The sequence below is a fragment of the Excalfactoria chinensis genome, chromosome 4 (assembly GCF_039878825.1).
Source record: "Excalfactoria chinensis isolate bCotChi1 chromosome 4, bCotChi1.hap2, whole genome shotgun sequence".
Classification (NCBI taxonomy): domain Eukaryota; kingdom Metazoa; phylum Chordata; class Aves; order Galliformes; family Phasianidae; genus Excalfactoria; species Excalfactoria chinensis.
The window spans coordinates 43,238,962-43,257,248 of record NC_092828.1 but is presented as its reverse complement, the minus strand read 5'-3'; the positions used below and the strand labels follow the sequence as shown (position 1 = coordinate 43,257,248).

The window sequence follows — 18,287 nt, the reverse complement described above, 5'->3', positions numbered from 1 at the left end:
CCAATCCTACCCTCCTCCAGGATGCAGTTTTGCCATGCATTGCTGTGCTATCACCATCTCTCCTAGGTGTGTCTAGTTCTAAGAGCTGGCAGACTTAGAGTCATATTATAGCTTGGGTTGGAGGGGACCTCAAAGATCATCTAGTTCCAACAATTGGGCCTCAGTGGGCTTTATTCCTCACTTCTGTCACATTCCCACACTGCCGACTGCTCGAGCTTGAGAGGGAGACATTTTCCAACTGGCAGCTGAGGAGTAAAGAGGATTTCAAGAATGCAGCTTGAGGTCATTCAGCCAGCATCCACCACACAAGCCACTGCCTGGCAGAGAACTAGCAAAGCCTCTCTGTAGCAGCAAGGGTGTCGTACACGCTGCTCGCTCAGCTGCAAATACTGCTTTCATCCCCGAGGTAATGGACTTAAAGGAGGCTATTCTTAAGCACTAATAGGCTAAAAGAACTCAATTATTTTCATTTAAATACTAACGAGGCTCTCCAGTGAGTTATTCATTTTGTTACATGAGCAGCACTTGTACCAGATCCAAGTAAATAAACGGAAGGGAGACAAAAGTCACCATGATGAGCCTTTTTAATGGGCACAGACCACCTACACTGTTGAAATTCCCTTCAAACAGGAAAAGAAAGCCATCATTAAAAAGCCTACCACAACACAAAACAGGTGCCAGGGTCAAGCTGCAGACAAAAGCAATTATCACTTAACTGCTTAGCATCCCTAACAGTTTGGGAATTGTTACAGCATTTTCATCATTTAGTGAAGTGTTCTCTATCCTACACTCCAAGCCACCCACTGCTGACCTGATATCATGATTAGTTAATACACAAGAACTCCCTCCTGACAAGATCAAGCGATTATAAGAGATTACAAGGACCAGGCCCAGTTATCAGCTTGTCACCCTCCTCACCTTGCACTGAGAGGGAAGTTTTGTGAAGCTGCCTTCCACACTGTCTACAAGAAACTCACTGCCACAAGCTTCTCATCACACACACGCTTCTAAGGGTTCTGCAAACGCTGGAAGGCAAGAATACTTTTGTAACAAAGGCAAGGATCTAACACTACTCTGCCAGTTTTCCTTGCCTATTCAGCTTACACAGCACTGTGAGAGGACCGACACAGCCAAGTCAGTCACTCACCTTCCCCTAACACAGCAGGCTCACCCCAAGCAGACAGAGGTGCTGCCCCACACTCATCAAATGAGAATGGACTGAATTAATCCCAGCACCATTACGCAATTCCCACAGATGCCAGCTCTCAAGAAACACTTAAAATGATGACCTACTCGCAAATACTTCACATCCATACTATCTGCTCCCTGTTGTTCCATTTACTGTAAATTTAGGAATAAAATAGATGCCATTTTACTTATTCTTAAGATGATTACAGCTCTCCTCACATCACACCCAGCAGCCACAGCACAGCTCCCAGACACCCTGCTACGGCAGACAGTGTTATCCCACAGCACAGCCTCAGCACACCCCTATTTCCCACTTCTGACAAGCTTTCACACATCTACTGACCACAGCAAAGACAACGCCTAATATTTTTGGAGAGTAGATGCCTCTGCCATGAGAGCATCTCAGGAGGAGAACTGCAGAGTAGCTACAGCTACTGCTCATCCATGGCAGAGCAAGGACCTGGACCTCGCACAGCTGAGGAAAATAAGCTGGGAAGGCTAATAACAAGCACCTGTACCTCCCTATACACAATTGTTGCCACCTGCACTCAACTCTGCTCCTGCTGCTCTCAGCACACAGTCTCTTTACTGGTGCACAGCCAGCTAGGTTGATATTCCCCATGTAGATTCCATCTCCACATTAATACTACCCAAGCTGTACCCTTTCTGCTCCCAAGTTTCTTGAAAAAGGGAAAAGTATTAGCAGAAATCCCCAGATTTCTTCTATTTCATCACAGGCACTCTGCCTGGCACACGCTGCTGCTGGGGACCAATCTCAGTCATTACAAGCTTTTTTTAGCCACCGTTCCCAGCATAACAAATAACTAAAGTTGCTCCTCAAAACTTACCCAACTTTTGTGCCAGGCAAGACATTCCCAGCCACTCACCTGTGAAGCCCTGGGGACACAATGCTGGTTCCCCACTTGGCAAGGGACATCGTAAACTATTCTAAATCACGCCATGCTGCCAGGAGCCTGGAGAAGTACTTACCCACCTGCAACCAACTTTTTTTGTTTAAATTAATTAAAAAATAAATCCAGTGCCTGCTCCTATAAAGGGGCTTAACATGTTTTTCACTAATATAACAATCACTGTTGCAAACAAAGTAGCCTGAAAATGACTGCAGAATTTATTTATTTATTTTTAAACAAGTCACCACCACCCAGAAAAAGAAACCACAAACGTTAGCTGTTTTAGCAGACACAGAGCAAGGTATTTGTATCCATTAGGGAAATGAGTGTAATGCATTTATGAAAACTGTACCTAGAGTCAGTGAAGCGATGGAACGTCAGTCGTGTCCCAGGAAAAGCAAAGAACTACGTATATTCCTCACAACCCCCTCTGGGCCATGCTGTGCTTATGTTTCTCATTTGCACATAACAGCAGTAAGCCTAAGACTTCCTCAGGTTGCCTTTCCCTGCTTGCCGCAGATTCACACTGCTGTCAACACCTCCAGTTTCTTAGTCTACAATCCCCTAGACACCGTCAAGCACTTTTTCATCCCAACAATCGTGACACGCATGTGAGAGGCCTGCACATGTACTCATCCAATAACCTCACAGCTTAGGCATCTCCTTTGCTTTCACTGCAAACCAGCAAGACCAAAGCACAGAATCACTGAAGCACAGAATGGATTGGGTTAAAAAGGACCTTAAAGCCTACTAGCTGTGGGCTAGTTGTCGCCCACCAGACCAAGCTGCCCTGGCCTTGAAATCCTGCAAGGATGGGGCATTCTCTGCCTGCTGCCCAAAACTGCACTAAAATTTCCAGATCTCCTCCAGACTCTGCACCTCAAATGGTTTATCCCAGAAGCTTTGGTTTTCTTGAGAAGAGCCCATAGAAATGCACTGAATTTATCTGGAAAGCAATGTGAGCTGGGGGCTTCAAAGCAGCCTGCAGTCCAACACTTCACATAGGATGTCAAAAGACTCACCTTGATCTTGCATTAAAATACATCATCTTCAGCTTCAACGTTTTCTTTGTGGAGTCTTTATAGTGTTAGCTCCTCTTTCTGTGAAACTTGCCAAAAAACTGTTTCTTAACCCACCACCAGCTCAGCTTCACTGTTGCCTGAATCCCAAGCACACCGAAGCCAGCTCTGCATCTCTTCACAACAGCTCCTTTCACCCTCCTTTAAACCTCACAAAAAAGAGCAGGCAATAATGCCTCTCCCTTCTCCAGGTGACACAGCTGCAACCCAAGAGCTCTGCATTAGCAATACCTATGGGCAGGGCTTCCAAATTTCAGAGATAACGGCACCTGTATTGGTTGTTAATATACAGATGGTAGCAAATGTACAGAAGGAATAAGCAAAGGAATTCTCACCAGTGGTGGTGCCTTGGCTGAAGAAGCTGGGGCAGTCCTCACTGGTGAGCGATCTCCAAGAGATGCTGCCTCAGTGGGAGTCAGCCCTTAAATGAGGTCTCAGAGGGGATGGAGTCGAGCTCCACCCCTTCCGGGAGCACAGCTACATCACTCTCACCTGTGCTCCCACAGCTGACCCCATACTTGCCTCAGCTGATTAATCAGAGGTTCAGGCTGTGATTACCAATCTCCCATACAGGCACCCATTAGGAGATCTCCTCCTGAAATAGTTTAGGTGGAGAAAACACTTTCTTAATGCAATGTCACCTTTAGGTCAGGTGAGACGAGGTCACTTTCCTATACACATTCTTGTTGTCAACTCTTGCAAAGCAGATGGCCACAACTTTCTGCTCAGGACTGCCACACACTGCTGCTGGGCACACAGCACCCAAATCATCTGTGCAGTCAGCAGCCACATCTGCTACTCCACTTTCTCAATGACTGAACACACAGAGGATCTCAATTTGCAACAACTCTTCTCTAGATAGCATCCACCCTATACAAAAATCCATTATGCTTTTCCTGAATGTTTGTGGCACACTGGGAATCTGCTGGACACAGTTCACAGGAGAACTGTTGATCTTTCTTATTTGCCTTTAGCTAGTTTCATTCTCCAGCAGCTGCTTGGTCTATTGCTGGCATCACCACTGAAGGGTAAGAATCATACGTATTGTTTTAACATCTCAGAAATCCTTTGGAATTTTGTTGCCTGGTTTAACATTATTGTTGTATTGCCCAACACCAACCTAAAAGCATCTACACACTGAGACTTGGAGAGCACTCCGCAAAAAAGCCCCTTTGTCCCCATACCATCTGCAGAGCAGATCTTCCTGAGCTCCACTGCAAACTGCCTAAGGTTTAAAAGACAACAGTGGCTACGGTCTTCTATGAAAAAAGTTCTGCAAGCCAAACACTGAATTTTATGCCATTTGCAGACTTAGGCTATGTCTCGTGAGCTGAGCCAGACAGAATAATGCAAGAAAATAACTAGCCTCTTAAGAAAACAGAATGTGAAGCATGGTGGTTAACAGATTAATGAACATCTTCACAGCTTCTTAGGTCCACCAAGTTCAGCTCTGTCTCCTCCCACCTCTGTGAAATCCCTATCCTGCTCCCCAGCCACCCATTTTATGTGCTCTTCCCTCCACTTTTTTTTTTGACTCACAGTACTAATGTTTCCCATTCAGGCCTCTCTACCACTTCACCCTCCTCCTTCCTCAGTGTTTACACTTGCCTCTGAACTCCCACAGCAAAACATTCAGGCTCCACATTGGAAAGAGACAGCACAGCTCTGCATGCATGCATAACCCCTCTCATTCTCCCTGCTTGTACCCTCTCTCCAAAGAACAGCAGTAAACGAATACATTGAACATCAGTATTTTCAGTGGGACAGAAGAAACAGAGAAATCCCAGGGCTGTCATAACATGAAAAGCTGCAACAATTTAACCTAGCAGACCTTCATTCTGCTTAATTTAACACTTCACAGGAAATACTACTTTATTTAGCATCATTGTTTACTTAGCGAATCATAGACAGTGTAAGTATACAGCGGTGGTGTTAGCATAAGCCAAGAGTGGGTGTCTTTGTTTTCCTACTTTGTGTTTGCTTGATGCTAGCTCAATAGCTTAATTAGCCTACCTCACAATGCTGAATTCTGATTTAGACTTGAAATTAGACCTTGGGGAGCTCAGAGCAGTAGATGTTCCCTTCACTCAGTCAACAGGTTACATCTTCCCAGTGAAGCAAAGGGACATCAGACTAGTTACTGTTCACTAGGTCAGTCATTACACTAAATAGGTTAAAACAAATGCTGCCCTGCACAGATGTTTTTGAAATCAGGCGAAATCTGTTCCTCACAATCCAACACATCCATGAGAAACATCACTTAACTCAAAGGGCCATAGCACACCAGTCCTAAAACCCTGCCCCCTAACCACCTTCATTGGAAGAAGTGCTGCACGGTAAATATTTGGAGACTGTTCTAAAGGGGAAAAAGAGAGTCCACATCTCCTCCAGCACCTCCTCAGCTGCATCTGGCTAAGAGCATCTCAATTCCTCACCTTACAAAAAGGTGGGTTTTACTCTTACTCTTATACAAGCCAGGAAGAAGAAAGAAATGCAAACATTTCTTCTTAATGTTGCATAATAAAGCACTGAAGATTTATTGCCCTCTGTACCCCTCACCCCAACTCAGGGTAACTTAGGCAAAAATGAGGCAATTGACCAGAAAACTACAAGCCAAAAACTTGAGTAAATTAAAAAGGGCTGACACACAGAGGCTCTGTATGTTTTATTTTTCAGTCTTATTAGTACCTCTTTTTCTCAGATAGCACCAGTTATATAAATGACATTATATAAATACAGAAAGAAAATTAAGACACACCTGGAATAACAATCAAACCCAGGAAGCAAAAGGAAAAAGATCTCCTGTTGATCTGAGACCACTTAAATATGACATAAATGTTTTATTGCCTAGACTGTGAATGAAATCTAACGCTCGACTTCTTGTAGTCTAACTTGTGAATTCTCATACCAACAACCATACCTTCAGCAGTTCTCTATTATATGTGTCTTGCTAAGTCTCATTCCCACACAGCTGCCCTTTGCTGGCAATGGAGCAGAGGACAGAAGAGTTTTGGTAGCATACAGAAATCCACACACCTCCATTTAAAGGAAATTGAGAGCTTTAGATGAACCTCACTTCTCCCCTCGCTTCTTTTGCATCTTGTTGGAGGGGCAGGTGAGAAGACTTAGGGCTGAATCACTACCTACAGATGAAAGCCAACAACAGCTGAGTAGCCATAGGAGATGAGGCTAAGATCCACAGCCTACCCTAGTAAATGCTCACACATTAGCCTAATGAAGCATCAGCCTGTTGCTTAATTCACACACTCGTGTCTGCTTCCCATCACCTGCCTGACAGACACATTACAGTAATGCTCAGTTCACATTGGTGGGCTTCCAAAACTTATGTCTGTGTCAACGGAGATCCTCAGTACTGCTTAATCGCTTGTGGTCATTATTCAGAAGTTAAAAGCATTTGCTTTTTCTTGGAGACGCTACAGTTACTCAGAGCAGGAGCCCTTTGTGGGCAGTTGCAGAGGCAATGAAGGATTTTAATGAGTTCTATTTTGCAGCCCAAGCAGTAACAGAGAGCACTTTTGTTAGTTCAACTTTTGTGCTCTAAGTCTGCTAAAAAGGATGTCCCTCCAGCACTGGACATTAATTTTAGCTGCTTCTGTTAGCATTCAGCCCTCAGCCCCTGCTGCCAACACAAATACCACCTGCGATGGCCACTCTCAGGAATTTGTTCTGTGTGAAGGGATTTGAAACGTGTCTCAGCTAGTAAGGGTAGCAAGTGGCAACACTAAGGCCCTAAGAAACAACACATTCAGGAAGCATTTTTCTTCCCCCCAACAGCATGGATGTCATACAGTGTGCCTTGATTTGCTGTTTTAATGTGCTTGAGTTTGCATAGGGTCCAGCTCACTTTTCATCATGTACACGCACAAGAGCATTTACACATCTAAGCTGCACAAGACTGAGATCAGAAGATGTGAACAAATGATACTAAGAAGTTCTCTAGAATCAGTCCTTGGTTACTACAGCAACAGCTGTAAGAAAATGAACAAGTACCAAGAATTCATTGAAATTCTGCATTAGATAACACAGCACGAATTAAACTGCACATCTTGAGCTCATTAAGTTAGAAGCTAACTACACCAGCTCCTGGTTAGCTGACCAAATGTCCCTGAATCTGATCAGGCAGGTTTCAAAACACATTATGAGTCATTATCTTAAGTGTCCTTCATAGGCAAGTTCACATGCTGCTTCTGCTCCTCTTCTCCTAGCAGCTGGAAATTCTAGAGGAGATCACTGGTGTCCCAGTGAATGACAGAAAGCATGCACTGTACGGGAGCTTGCAATAACCACTGGCACAATTAGCAACTTAGGCCAGCCATCTTTCAGAAGAGAAGTTGGTGGTAACAAGATAATCAGCAACAACCACCATAGCATAAGCTCAGGTGTACTTTTAACTAGCAGAAGTCATGAGCCCTCCTTACTCCTCCCCACACAACCCCATTAACCTGTTAAATACACACTCCTTAGCATCCACCAGAAGAGCACCTGTCATCCAGGAGGCAGCAGAGTGAAATGGAAAGAGGAAAACCTCCATTCTCCTTTTGCTGCAGACCCTGCCACTTGGCAGAGGCCAAGATGATACATGCAAGACTAGATAGGCAGTTAGACAGGCCAGCTCCCTGAAACCTGACCCCAGTAGGGAACAGCAGCTTTGCCCCAGCTTGCCCATGAAACATACTGAAGCACACAAAGGTTTAATTTTGCTTCAGAACTCATAGGATTTTGCACCCCGTTGCAAGACAGAATAGCAGGGGCAGTGCAGTGAACATTTGGGGTAAGCAGACACATTGGCCACCCAGAACCGAAATGGGGCAGTTGGCTAGTTTACATGTTATTCAAGTGCCTCTCTTTCCCAACCTAGCAGCGGCTGCCAGTTAAGTCTAACTACACAGTTTGTACAACACATGGTAGCACACTTGGGAGCTTTAGCTCTGAATGCACACATGGGCCAGTGGTGCTGTCATTCTCTATTGTTGCTAGGAGGGCGTTAGTTTTGCTCTATTCTAAAAGTATTTTCTAAAAACTAATTTCCCAGCTTGGACTGAGTAAAGATACGTAAGTTTGGAAACGTGTTTGGTTCCCCAAATGGCTGTGGAAAAGGAACTGGAGCTGCAGTGCTCACATAAGCAGGCAGACATCTTTTCATTATTCTCCTGACTATCAGAATTTTGTTGGATCAGCAAAAATATGCTAAAAGCTAAGATGCACAAAGAAGGCTGATGAAGGAGAAGTACTCACCAGCTTTTAAGTAACAGAGTAAACGACAGCTCTATACAAAGTAGATGACTGAATGCTCCTTGCGTTGCACTCAACCCTATAAGACATCTTCAAGCAAAAAGTGAATTTCTATCAGCACCATCTAGGGCAAAGCACTGAGCAAGAACTGTCTGAATTTGGCACAGGATATTGTACCTCTGCACAGCACTTATTAGCAACACTCCTCTAACAGGGGGCTTACTGCTGAATGAGACACCTTTTCCTCCCTGTTAAAGTTTTTAAGACTCCTACTGGGCCAAACCCGAGGCCTCCAGAGATTTTCAAAGCAATAAAATAGAACAAAGAACAACTACTGAAAGTTTAGCTCCACATTTTTGGTCTGAAATAAGCAGAAGAAGGGATTAAAGCTGGAATCTGATCACCTCCAAGCTGAGCACCTCAGTGAATGGGTTTGTGGATACTTGTCTCAGGCCAAGCACAGAAATTAAATCTTGCAGAGGTGAGAAACCTTTCCCAAAAAACAGAGTCGTGGCATCAGAAATGCCCCGGTTTCAAAATACACAATCTTACCACACTAAACTCTTCTGTATGAAATTCCCATGAGTATCTACTGACAAGAATATATTACACCTTTAATCGCATTGATTCAGTTCATTGTGGTGAGAAGAAGCATGTGACCAAATAAATTGCTGAAACCTGCAGCAATAAGAGGCCTATAAACTTTAAGGCAGACAGGTATTAGAAATGGCAGAACTCTCTCTCTACTAAGACTTGTCCTCCAACAGCCACCTCTGCATTCCAAAAGTTTCACTGCCAAAGTTGCAAGAGCCTGCTATAGTAATAAGCCCGTGAAGCCATTCCCAGGAAACACATTAAAAGACCCCAAGCAGTTTTGGAGCTCTTACTTCACTTTCAACATTGAACTGCCAATATGGCCATTTGCAGTGTGAAAGGGACCACTGTTTAGGTAGCTTTACCAGCTGCCTTGCCAGGTCAGACGTGGTTTTCCCAAGCAGAAAACAAGCACAGGAATACAGGAGATTCTGCCACTCAGATCACATAGGATGCAACTTTTCTCACCTAATCTGAAACTCGTTTAGTCATAGTGTTAAGAAGTTAATTTCTTGATTTAAAACTTGAGGGATCCTATGACCACTGAATGGAGACCAAGAATGACGAGAAAGGAGAAAAATGCACTTGCCCTAAATAGAAAGATGTGTTACATAGAGGTTTCTCTTCCTTCAATTAAGTGTTTCAAAGGAAAAATCATCAGGAACACATGGCTAACCCAAAATCTGTTTCAAGTTTGCATGATGCATACAAAACTGAAATGAGCAGCACCTTTCTGCAAAGTTAAAAGCAGTGAAGGAAAAAGAAATATGGGAGAGTTCATGCTCGGGACAACAGAGTAGTGATGGCATAAAAGGAACAATGAGGTGGTGGCTGCACAAAGCCCAGTATTAGCAGCTGCTCTGCTGCAACCTGCAGCACAGACAATGAACAATAAGTTGTTCATGGGTGGAACACACTAGAATAAGGGGCAGAGCCAGTTAAAATAAGACCTGTTCAGACATCTGAAAATTGAGTCCCTGTCTGATCTTTACTTTGTATTTTAGGCGAAACTCAGCAAAGCCAGCTGGCAGTCTTTGGTCAGAACTAGTTCAGAGCATGTTACAGGCATGTTGGCAGCTAACCGTAGTCTTGCAGAGCACCAGGTCACCTGGCTTTTTTAAAAGCCTCATATGTGGGATTCAACTGGATCTCCTTGCGTTCCGCTCCATTCATGCCTTTAGTTTCCCGTTAAGAGATGGCAGGAGGTCTTTGAGCAAGGCACACAAATCTAACCAAGCATGCTGAGGTGTTGCTCCACATCATCCTTCCCAGTCACAACCAGAGGAGCTGTATCTATGCTCCAAGCAGTATCTATGGGGAATTGTTCTGCCTGCTGTGCTGCTCTTCATATTTACACAAAAGCTGGATCCTGTGCATTCCCATTGACAAGGATCATGGTAAATAAAACTCTTTCTCCTTACTGGAAATCCTCTAGATAACAAGCACAGACAGTCATTTATTGCGATGCAATTCTAAAAGGCACGTGCAAGTAAGTTTTCCCATATGCCTAGAAATTTTATCCGTTCCTTTTTTACTTGTAAAAAAAAGCATAATATTCAATCTTTCATCATATCCAGTACTCACAGGTTTCCCTTATGGGCAGACTCGTTTTAGATTCCTGTAATTATCATATTAATTTCTATCTAATACATTCACTAGAAGCTTAAAAAAAAAAAAAAAGCAACTGAAATTTGTTGGCTGCTTCCTATTAATGCCATTAAATGGAATATGCTGCCAATTTTTCTTTCCGCCACATAAATTGGATTAGATGAAAAGCACATACTTTGCTGGAAAGCAGTACTTTAAAGTATTCTGTTTGTACATCAGAGAGAATCTTTCCCTTACAGACAGATGGTGGTTACCTGTACTTAAGATTCCAACAGCCAGTTATTCAATTTCAATTAAAGACTGACTCACAAAAATCACAGAATTGTTAAGGTTGGAAGAGACTGCTAAGATCACCAAGTCCAACCCCAACCCATCCCCACCATGCCCACTAACCACCACATCCCTCAGTGCCACATCCCCATGGCTCTTGAACGCCTCCAGGGATAGTGACTCCATCACTTTTTATCTAGAGGACAAAAACTAAGAGCCAAGAAGTTCAAGGTGGTATATAAGCTGAATAAGGTTAACATCAATTTCCAGACATACACCAATTTTTTCTAGGAAATCATTTTGCAGATCTTTAAGATCACGCCTCAAATTCAAGTCCATAAACACACAGGCCACTGCTGCAGACTGGCAACTAAACAGGTGCCTAAGCCACAAATGCAGTCCAGACCAGGTGAACTTGCCTATTCTTATTCATCTAGACACGTATCAGCGATGCTCCATCCATATAGGTTTGCTTCCAGAAACTCATTTCCTCAACTAAGACTGAGAGCTACAACAAGAAAGTAACACCTGGAAGCTCCCTGCTGTTACTCACAAACCACAGAAGTTAACTGTGGGCAGAAGGGAAAGCAAGAAATACATTTTCATTAGCTGCACATAAACAACAGCTGTACTATGGGGATACTAAATGCTGATTTTTTTCAGCCACCCACATGTCAAGTTGGATAGCTGACCTTTAGATCTAGCTTAATATTGGCTTCCTAAAGCACAAAAGGCTGTCAGGAAAAAGATGACTAACAGAGGCAGCAGGTGAAAATCAACAAGGTAAAATCCTGTGTCATCTCCAAGATGCAAAAATTATATGGAATAATCATTAATATCATGTATTCATATGTTATGGGCTCACTCACTTCTTTGTTTTGTCTCCCGCAACTAACTAGATCTACCTATACCTGCGTCCTCAGTAAACATATCTGCCATCTCTGTCAGATCTTATAAGATATTTCATGGATATCAGAGCAAAAGACAGCTGCTGTTCTTATCAATAAAATATTTCAGGGGTGAGATTGTGTTTGATAATAACAGGGAATCAATGAAAAGTCACTGACTTTGACTATAATAGCTGTGTACTGTTTTTTTTCCCCTCTGCTTTCTTGCACAAGCACTGTGTGCCTGTAGGCAGCTGATACAGATTGACAGAGAGTTTACGCCACAATCACACAGATAGTTTTAGGCTTCACTTTAACAGTCTGATACCAAAGTGCTAGTCAGTGTACACACATACTTCAGTAAATATGTTGTAGCTGCTTGTAATACTGACAGCACGTTACAGAAAGTCAAGAGTATTTACTGGTAGTTTATATCTAAACAGATATTATTTCTTCTGTTGACTCCTGTCATACAGTCACTCTTAAATTAAAATCTGACATCTCATTTTTCTCAAATTCAGTTCCACTCACATCTCCATCGCTTCCAAACATACAAATGTCACTGCATAATTTTTAGCACAGACTGGACAAAACCCAAGCCCCAAAGCACAGAACAGACTGATTCTCAATCATCTACTGAATTCACACCATAAACTGTAATCTGCATTTCCCAAATTTGCATTAGGGCCAGGAAGATAACCTCACTGGTTCACTGTCCACTCCCACTCACGTTCTGCTACCTTCTATAAAAGCATACACTATTTCTGAAGATGAGGAACCATAGCTCTGTCTGCTTCCAGGCACAACCAGCCAATAAGCAAAAACCTAATTTCAATTCAGTCTGGGGGGGAAAAAATTAAAAAAAGAAACAAAAAAAAAGCCATACACCTCATGAAGTCTCTTCCATTTTCTATTATGATTCATTTAGACAATAACGTATCTAGTAACAAATAAAGTATTATTTGTCCTGAACACAAAACCAATAATATGCTGCTAGTATAATAATGACATAACACTGCTCTCTACCACCTAACGATATCTTCATACACTGGAAATTGATCCTATCATTTGACTTCTTCACTTTAGCTCTCTGCTGAAGGCACACAGTAATTCCTACTGAACTGAATGCAGCAGATCCTTCTATGTACTTAGAGGGAAAAAGCACTTCCACACATGGTATTAAACTTGGGATATATTTCAGCAACCAATACTTGCACTATTTGAGAAGCTGACTAAACATTATTTGGGTTGGTCCATTCATTTTCTAAGCCTACCAGATACAAACCTTTTCATCTGTAGGCATATTTATAAACTACTACACACTGATGTGGTAAACTCAAGCAAACTCTTACCTATTGATATCAACCACTACTAAACTTATCAAAGAAATCAGAAGGCCAGAATATCTACTTCCATCTCGCAAAAGGGATGCAGCAAAGTGATAGCATCTTCTGAAGTCACTTCTGAAGTAATGGCAAAAAGATTAAAACATTTTGCTCCACAGTGCTGTATAATGCTCCATGCAATAGAGCACTGTATCACCTCTCAAAAAGCATCAACGCCCACATATGCAAACATGCTGCCAGATGTCAAGTGCTAGGAATAAGAGCGGTACTTCCCAAAATCTGGGCTGGCTCATAACCACTTTTGTTTTGATGGCTGCTTTTCCAACTCTTGATCATCAGAATTATAAGAGATACATTCACTTTCCAGAAATTATTAGTTACTTCACAAAACCTTCACACTAATGTATAACGAGTAAATTTGCCATAGATTTAGTTAACCTGTGTTGTCTGGCAGTGTTTAAGAAAGGAACAATCACCAAGACTGTCATGTGAAAATGTTGCTTTGAAAGCAGCATAAACAAGTACTTTGGGAACAATTACCTCAGGACTGAATACTTTCTTAATACATGCACCATAATGTGCATCGTAAGCTTGACAAATTGATATGGCCCTTATCATGCAGGATTAATGGATTAATGGATTCTACATCTCAAGTCACTGATAAAATCCAAATAAACGTAAACCATCAAAAATGTAATAGACATCAAAGATATGAATGTGATATATATTCAAATATCTGCACAGACATAACTCACAGAGCATTTTCCAAAGTCACAGATGGGGATGATCAACAACTACAACTACCACGCTCCTGAAGGTGCTAGCACAAGATTTCTCAACTTATTATCAGAGGGGCTCAGACTTGCTCTGAGCTAAGAGGCAGAAGTTATTTACTCTGTTCATATGGCACTCTAGAGATCGACAGCTCTAAAGCATGCCTGTCAAAAAGCTAAATAAATAAGAAAGTAGATGAACATTAAGGAGCCGTAAATTACCACAACAGAACCAGGCAGCAAACAGAAGTCTAATCTACATTACAGATGGCAAGGTATCCAGGCTACAGTCTTAGGGGACTTCCTATCTGTAGAGACACAAAGTAGAAATACTCCAATACTTTAAATAGCAAAAAAGTACCCAGTACCTTTAAAAAGACAGTTCATTCATCTGCCTCAGGTAAGTACATCAGACTGACTTTCTTCCACTTGAGCTTCATTTGGACTACTCTCACTTAAAAATGCTGCAATGAGAAAACCTGACTGGGAAAAGGAAACTTCAGAGATCGTATGGGAACCACATAACGGCCAAGGCCTGACTCAGTTCTGCATTCACAGTAAACAAAATCCCAAGTTTTACAGAGTCCATGACAGAGAGAGGGAAAGGTTTCTTAAAATGTGAGACACTTAACTTAGGACTGTCACTTACCAGTGGCTTGATTTCATCTTCATCTTTGAAATAATAAAGCTGGTCCCCCTTGAGAACAAACCAGCGCGTGTGCCAGGTCTTGACGAAGCCTCCTTGCTTTCGCAGCCATCCACACTTGATGGTGCCGTGCCGCCCTTGGCTTACCAGGGGCATCTCTGCAGAGCCATTGTGTTCGTCCATACTGGATCTGAGCAACTCTCCTGCCCAGAAGAGGAAAAGGGAAAGAAGTCAGATCACAAGTCAAGTGATAACCTGTTCCTCTCAACAGAACTGGAAAACAGTCAAGCAAGTCCTGATTGGCATCCATCAGCTGAGTTAGTACTACTCACCTACAGGAGACTGTAATAATGATGAAATGAGTTGTTTCAAAAAACAAACAAAAAAAAAACAACAGGAAAGAGGCAAAAGATTTTTTCAGCTAATGTAAGATATCTTCGTTAGCACTGAGGAAAACATCAGTTTTCTTCTCAATGTTGGTACTACTGGATTATGGGCACTAAGAAGCAATGAATTTACAGTACATCTTCACACTAAGGAAGGCAGGATGCTTCCAACCACCCATTCCCCATTCAGCATTATCTGACATCTCTACCAGACAATCCAGCTTTTTTTTTTGTCTTAGTGTACTGTTAGGGAAACCAGGTTCCCCTGAACAACGAGCAGGATTCTGACCACCAAAGTCATGACCAACTGACCACTTGGGTGAAAGGCTTTTTTCTGTTCCACAAACACACTGCGCTGGTGCTGACATCAGTACACAAGCTAAGTACCTGTATTTTAGCTAGACAAGCAAAGTGTAAATTGACCTGTATCTCCTTGCTGATAAGATATACCAAACTATTTCTGTAATACTAAAACAAATGAGGTGTGGGCCAGACGACTTTCTATGAGCACTTAGTTCTCACATGTGGGAGTACGATTTCCTTTAAATGAATGTGATATTCTATCCTTCGACAGTTTCTGAACAAGCGATCATATTATTTCTTTTATCAGTGATCTGATTCTCTTCAGCAGCTAGTTTCAGCCACCCAACACAATTTTGACACAAATTATTATATTTAGACAAGAGACTAAGTTCATTTGTTGCTTTCCATCTCTCTTTTCCTTTCATAGTCTGCCTACTACCAACCAGACTGAATCAGAAATTCCAGCAGCTGGCTCACTTTCACTAGTTGTTTTTACAGCTGCTTCAACACCAAGATCATAAAAACAAACTACAGTAATATCAGGGTGCTGGCACCGACACAGAGAACAACAAGGTGCAAACAGTATGTAAATAACATACGACAAAGTGTGGAATTATACCAACGTACTCCAAGCCCTCTTGCTCTCATCAGATGAAGTAGAAAACCATATGTTTTCAAGCACTGAATGAGTATATTCTTTATGCTCATCTTCTGAACAGGAAATGCAACTTCTACTTTCTGCCAGAGTAAACTCTATTGACTTGGCCAGCCTCCAGCTTAGGTAATGACCAGAGTCAAAGAAATCCTATGCGGTCCATTCACTCATGGCTTGCTGTGAGCAACATTCCCAGGCTTGCCTGGACATTGAGAGAGCAAATTAAAATACAAGGAACATTCCAGCCTCAGCCCTTCTCGCTGCACTGGCTCAAAGATCAATATCAGTGCCGACATTCTCCTTGCTAAAGCAGAATGTCTGTGCTGGTGCCACGCACACAGAGCAGGGAAGCATTTCTTCTCAGCTACTACTCGCTCGATACTTGAAACATGGAATTGGGCAGCTCCCACCAAGCCTCAGCCCTTTGCCAGGAAATCACTGGAAAAAGTCATTAAAACACAACAAATCCAGTTACATTGAATAGTCACAGGACTGTAACAAGATACGTTTGGCAGGAAACCCTGGTTTACTGTATGATCTTATTCTCTCTGAAATTTCTCATGGCCTAGAGAACACATTTCCAGCACGCAAAGCTGCACCAGCTTTCGCTTCCAGTAACCCATGACCATCCTTGCCATCCACTATACGCTGTACCCCATGTCCTTTGTAGGCCAGGGTCAGTCTGGCCCCAAACAAATCAAGGTGAGAAGTCCCAGAGCACTGGCCCCAACCACCTCCTCTGATCCAACACTGTGGTTCTGCACCCCTTACTCTCCTGTTGGCAAACACCACAAGTCTGCATGGAAGTTACTTTGCACCAGAGGCACGGAGAGATACCCTGCAAAAGACTCAGATTTTCCATCAGCAGCAGACTTGCTTTTTTGATGAATAATATCTGCCATCTAAATATACACACATTTGTGTGCCAAAATCATAAAAGTCTTTACGTCACAAGGGTGCTATATACAATTAGATTCCAATATTTCAACACTTAAATGAGATACAGTTCATTTTCCAAGCAAAGTCTAATTTTGGGTTCCTTTCTGCTTATTTCCCCTGAGCTACACAAGCAAAGTGCCTAAGTTTAAGGTTCTCAGTTTCTTTCAGGTACAGAGCACTGCCTCCAAGCACAGAATTTCCTTTTGATTCTTCTTCGTTTGGTCTGGCTGAATAAAAACTTTTTAATACTGTTGAGTGGAGACATTGTCAGCAGTTATCTTGCACTACATCTGAAGACACCTCAATCTCTGCAGCAATGTGGGACACGTTTGTGAGTAGCTGCTGCAGGAGGCAAGAGATTGTCCTACTTCTCCCTGTCAGGGCACTTCAAGTCAGGCACTACTCATCAGTTGTGTACACGAAAGGAAAAAAACATGCCAAAGAGGTTAAAAAATGCTCAAAGAGAAGAGCTGACATTCCACTAGTGCTTAGCAACCATTTTTACATTGCAAGGAGAGTTTCTCAAGCTCTGTTGCAGCAAAGACAGATCTTGAAGCATTCCTGCCTTGTACTTAATTCAAAAGCTGTGGCCACGCACTTGCCAGTGGCTCTCCACCAAACGCCTTTGGAACACATATTATGCTTTTATCCAGTAGGCTTCCTGAGACATCTGAGAGCCTTTTGTGCTACTGGCAGTAGCAGCCCTGATCACAGACACATCTGGCCGCTCTGAATTCCCCATTCTTATGTTTGCCCTATCAGGGACAGGCTGAAGATATTTTGCTTGAAATAATGCAGTTTCAAGGCCCACATAATTAATACTTATGCAAGACAAAATCATGAAAGCTGTGTCACCAGTCAGATTAGGGAAGGTCTGATCCACAGTCCAGTAAAGCCAAGGTTAGACATCATTTCTCAGTGCATTTGGGGATCAGTCCCAAAAAGGAAGAAACAATACTTTTGCCAAGACACTGAGCTCACGGTCAAATATAACACTTCAGTAACTAGGTTAAATTCAGTATACGAACTCTTCTGTGCATACAGTTTACCTACACAAATCCAAGCACATTTATAATAAGCACAAATAAAATGGTACTAAGAGGACTTTAAAAGACTATTCAAATGCATTCAAATCTTACCAAATTCCAATTAATATCAGTTAGCAAATTGTCTTAGGATTCTTAGGGAAGCAATGCCTGGAAACATCAATTTCTGTGTATGTATATATAACTTCTGTGGTTATGGTGGGTTTGGCTTAGATACACACAGCATAAGCCACGTAAATGAGATCTGGACACCAGCAAGCTTCTCTCTATCACCATCCACGGTACCAGCAGCAGTATCTGAACCTAGTCACAGAGGGACATCAAATAAACCCACATTACAGGAATCATGTAATGGATCAGAATGTCAGGAAGCCTGTGCCATATTACATTCAGGACAGCACTC

At 42.4% G+C, this 18,287-nt stretch overlaps 1 protein-coding gene across 3 annotated transcripts in view; it reads right to left on the bottom strand.

Moving 5' to 3' along the window:
• Window positions 1-18,287, bottom strand: part of ARHGAP24 (Rho GTPase activating protein 24) — a 196,473-nt gene that overhangs the window by 110,807 nt on the left and 67,379 nt on the right. For all 3 annotated transcript variants that reach the window (XM_072334912.1, XM_072334911.1, XM_072334910.1), the window contains exon 2: window positions 14,559-14,758. In XM_072334912.1, the coding sequence (XP_072191013.1) occupies window positions 14,559-14,738 (180 nt within the window). In that variant the 5' untranslated portion in view covers window positions 14,739-14,758. The remainder of the gene's footprint in view (window positions 1-14,558; window positions 14,759-18,287) is intronic.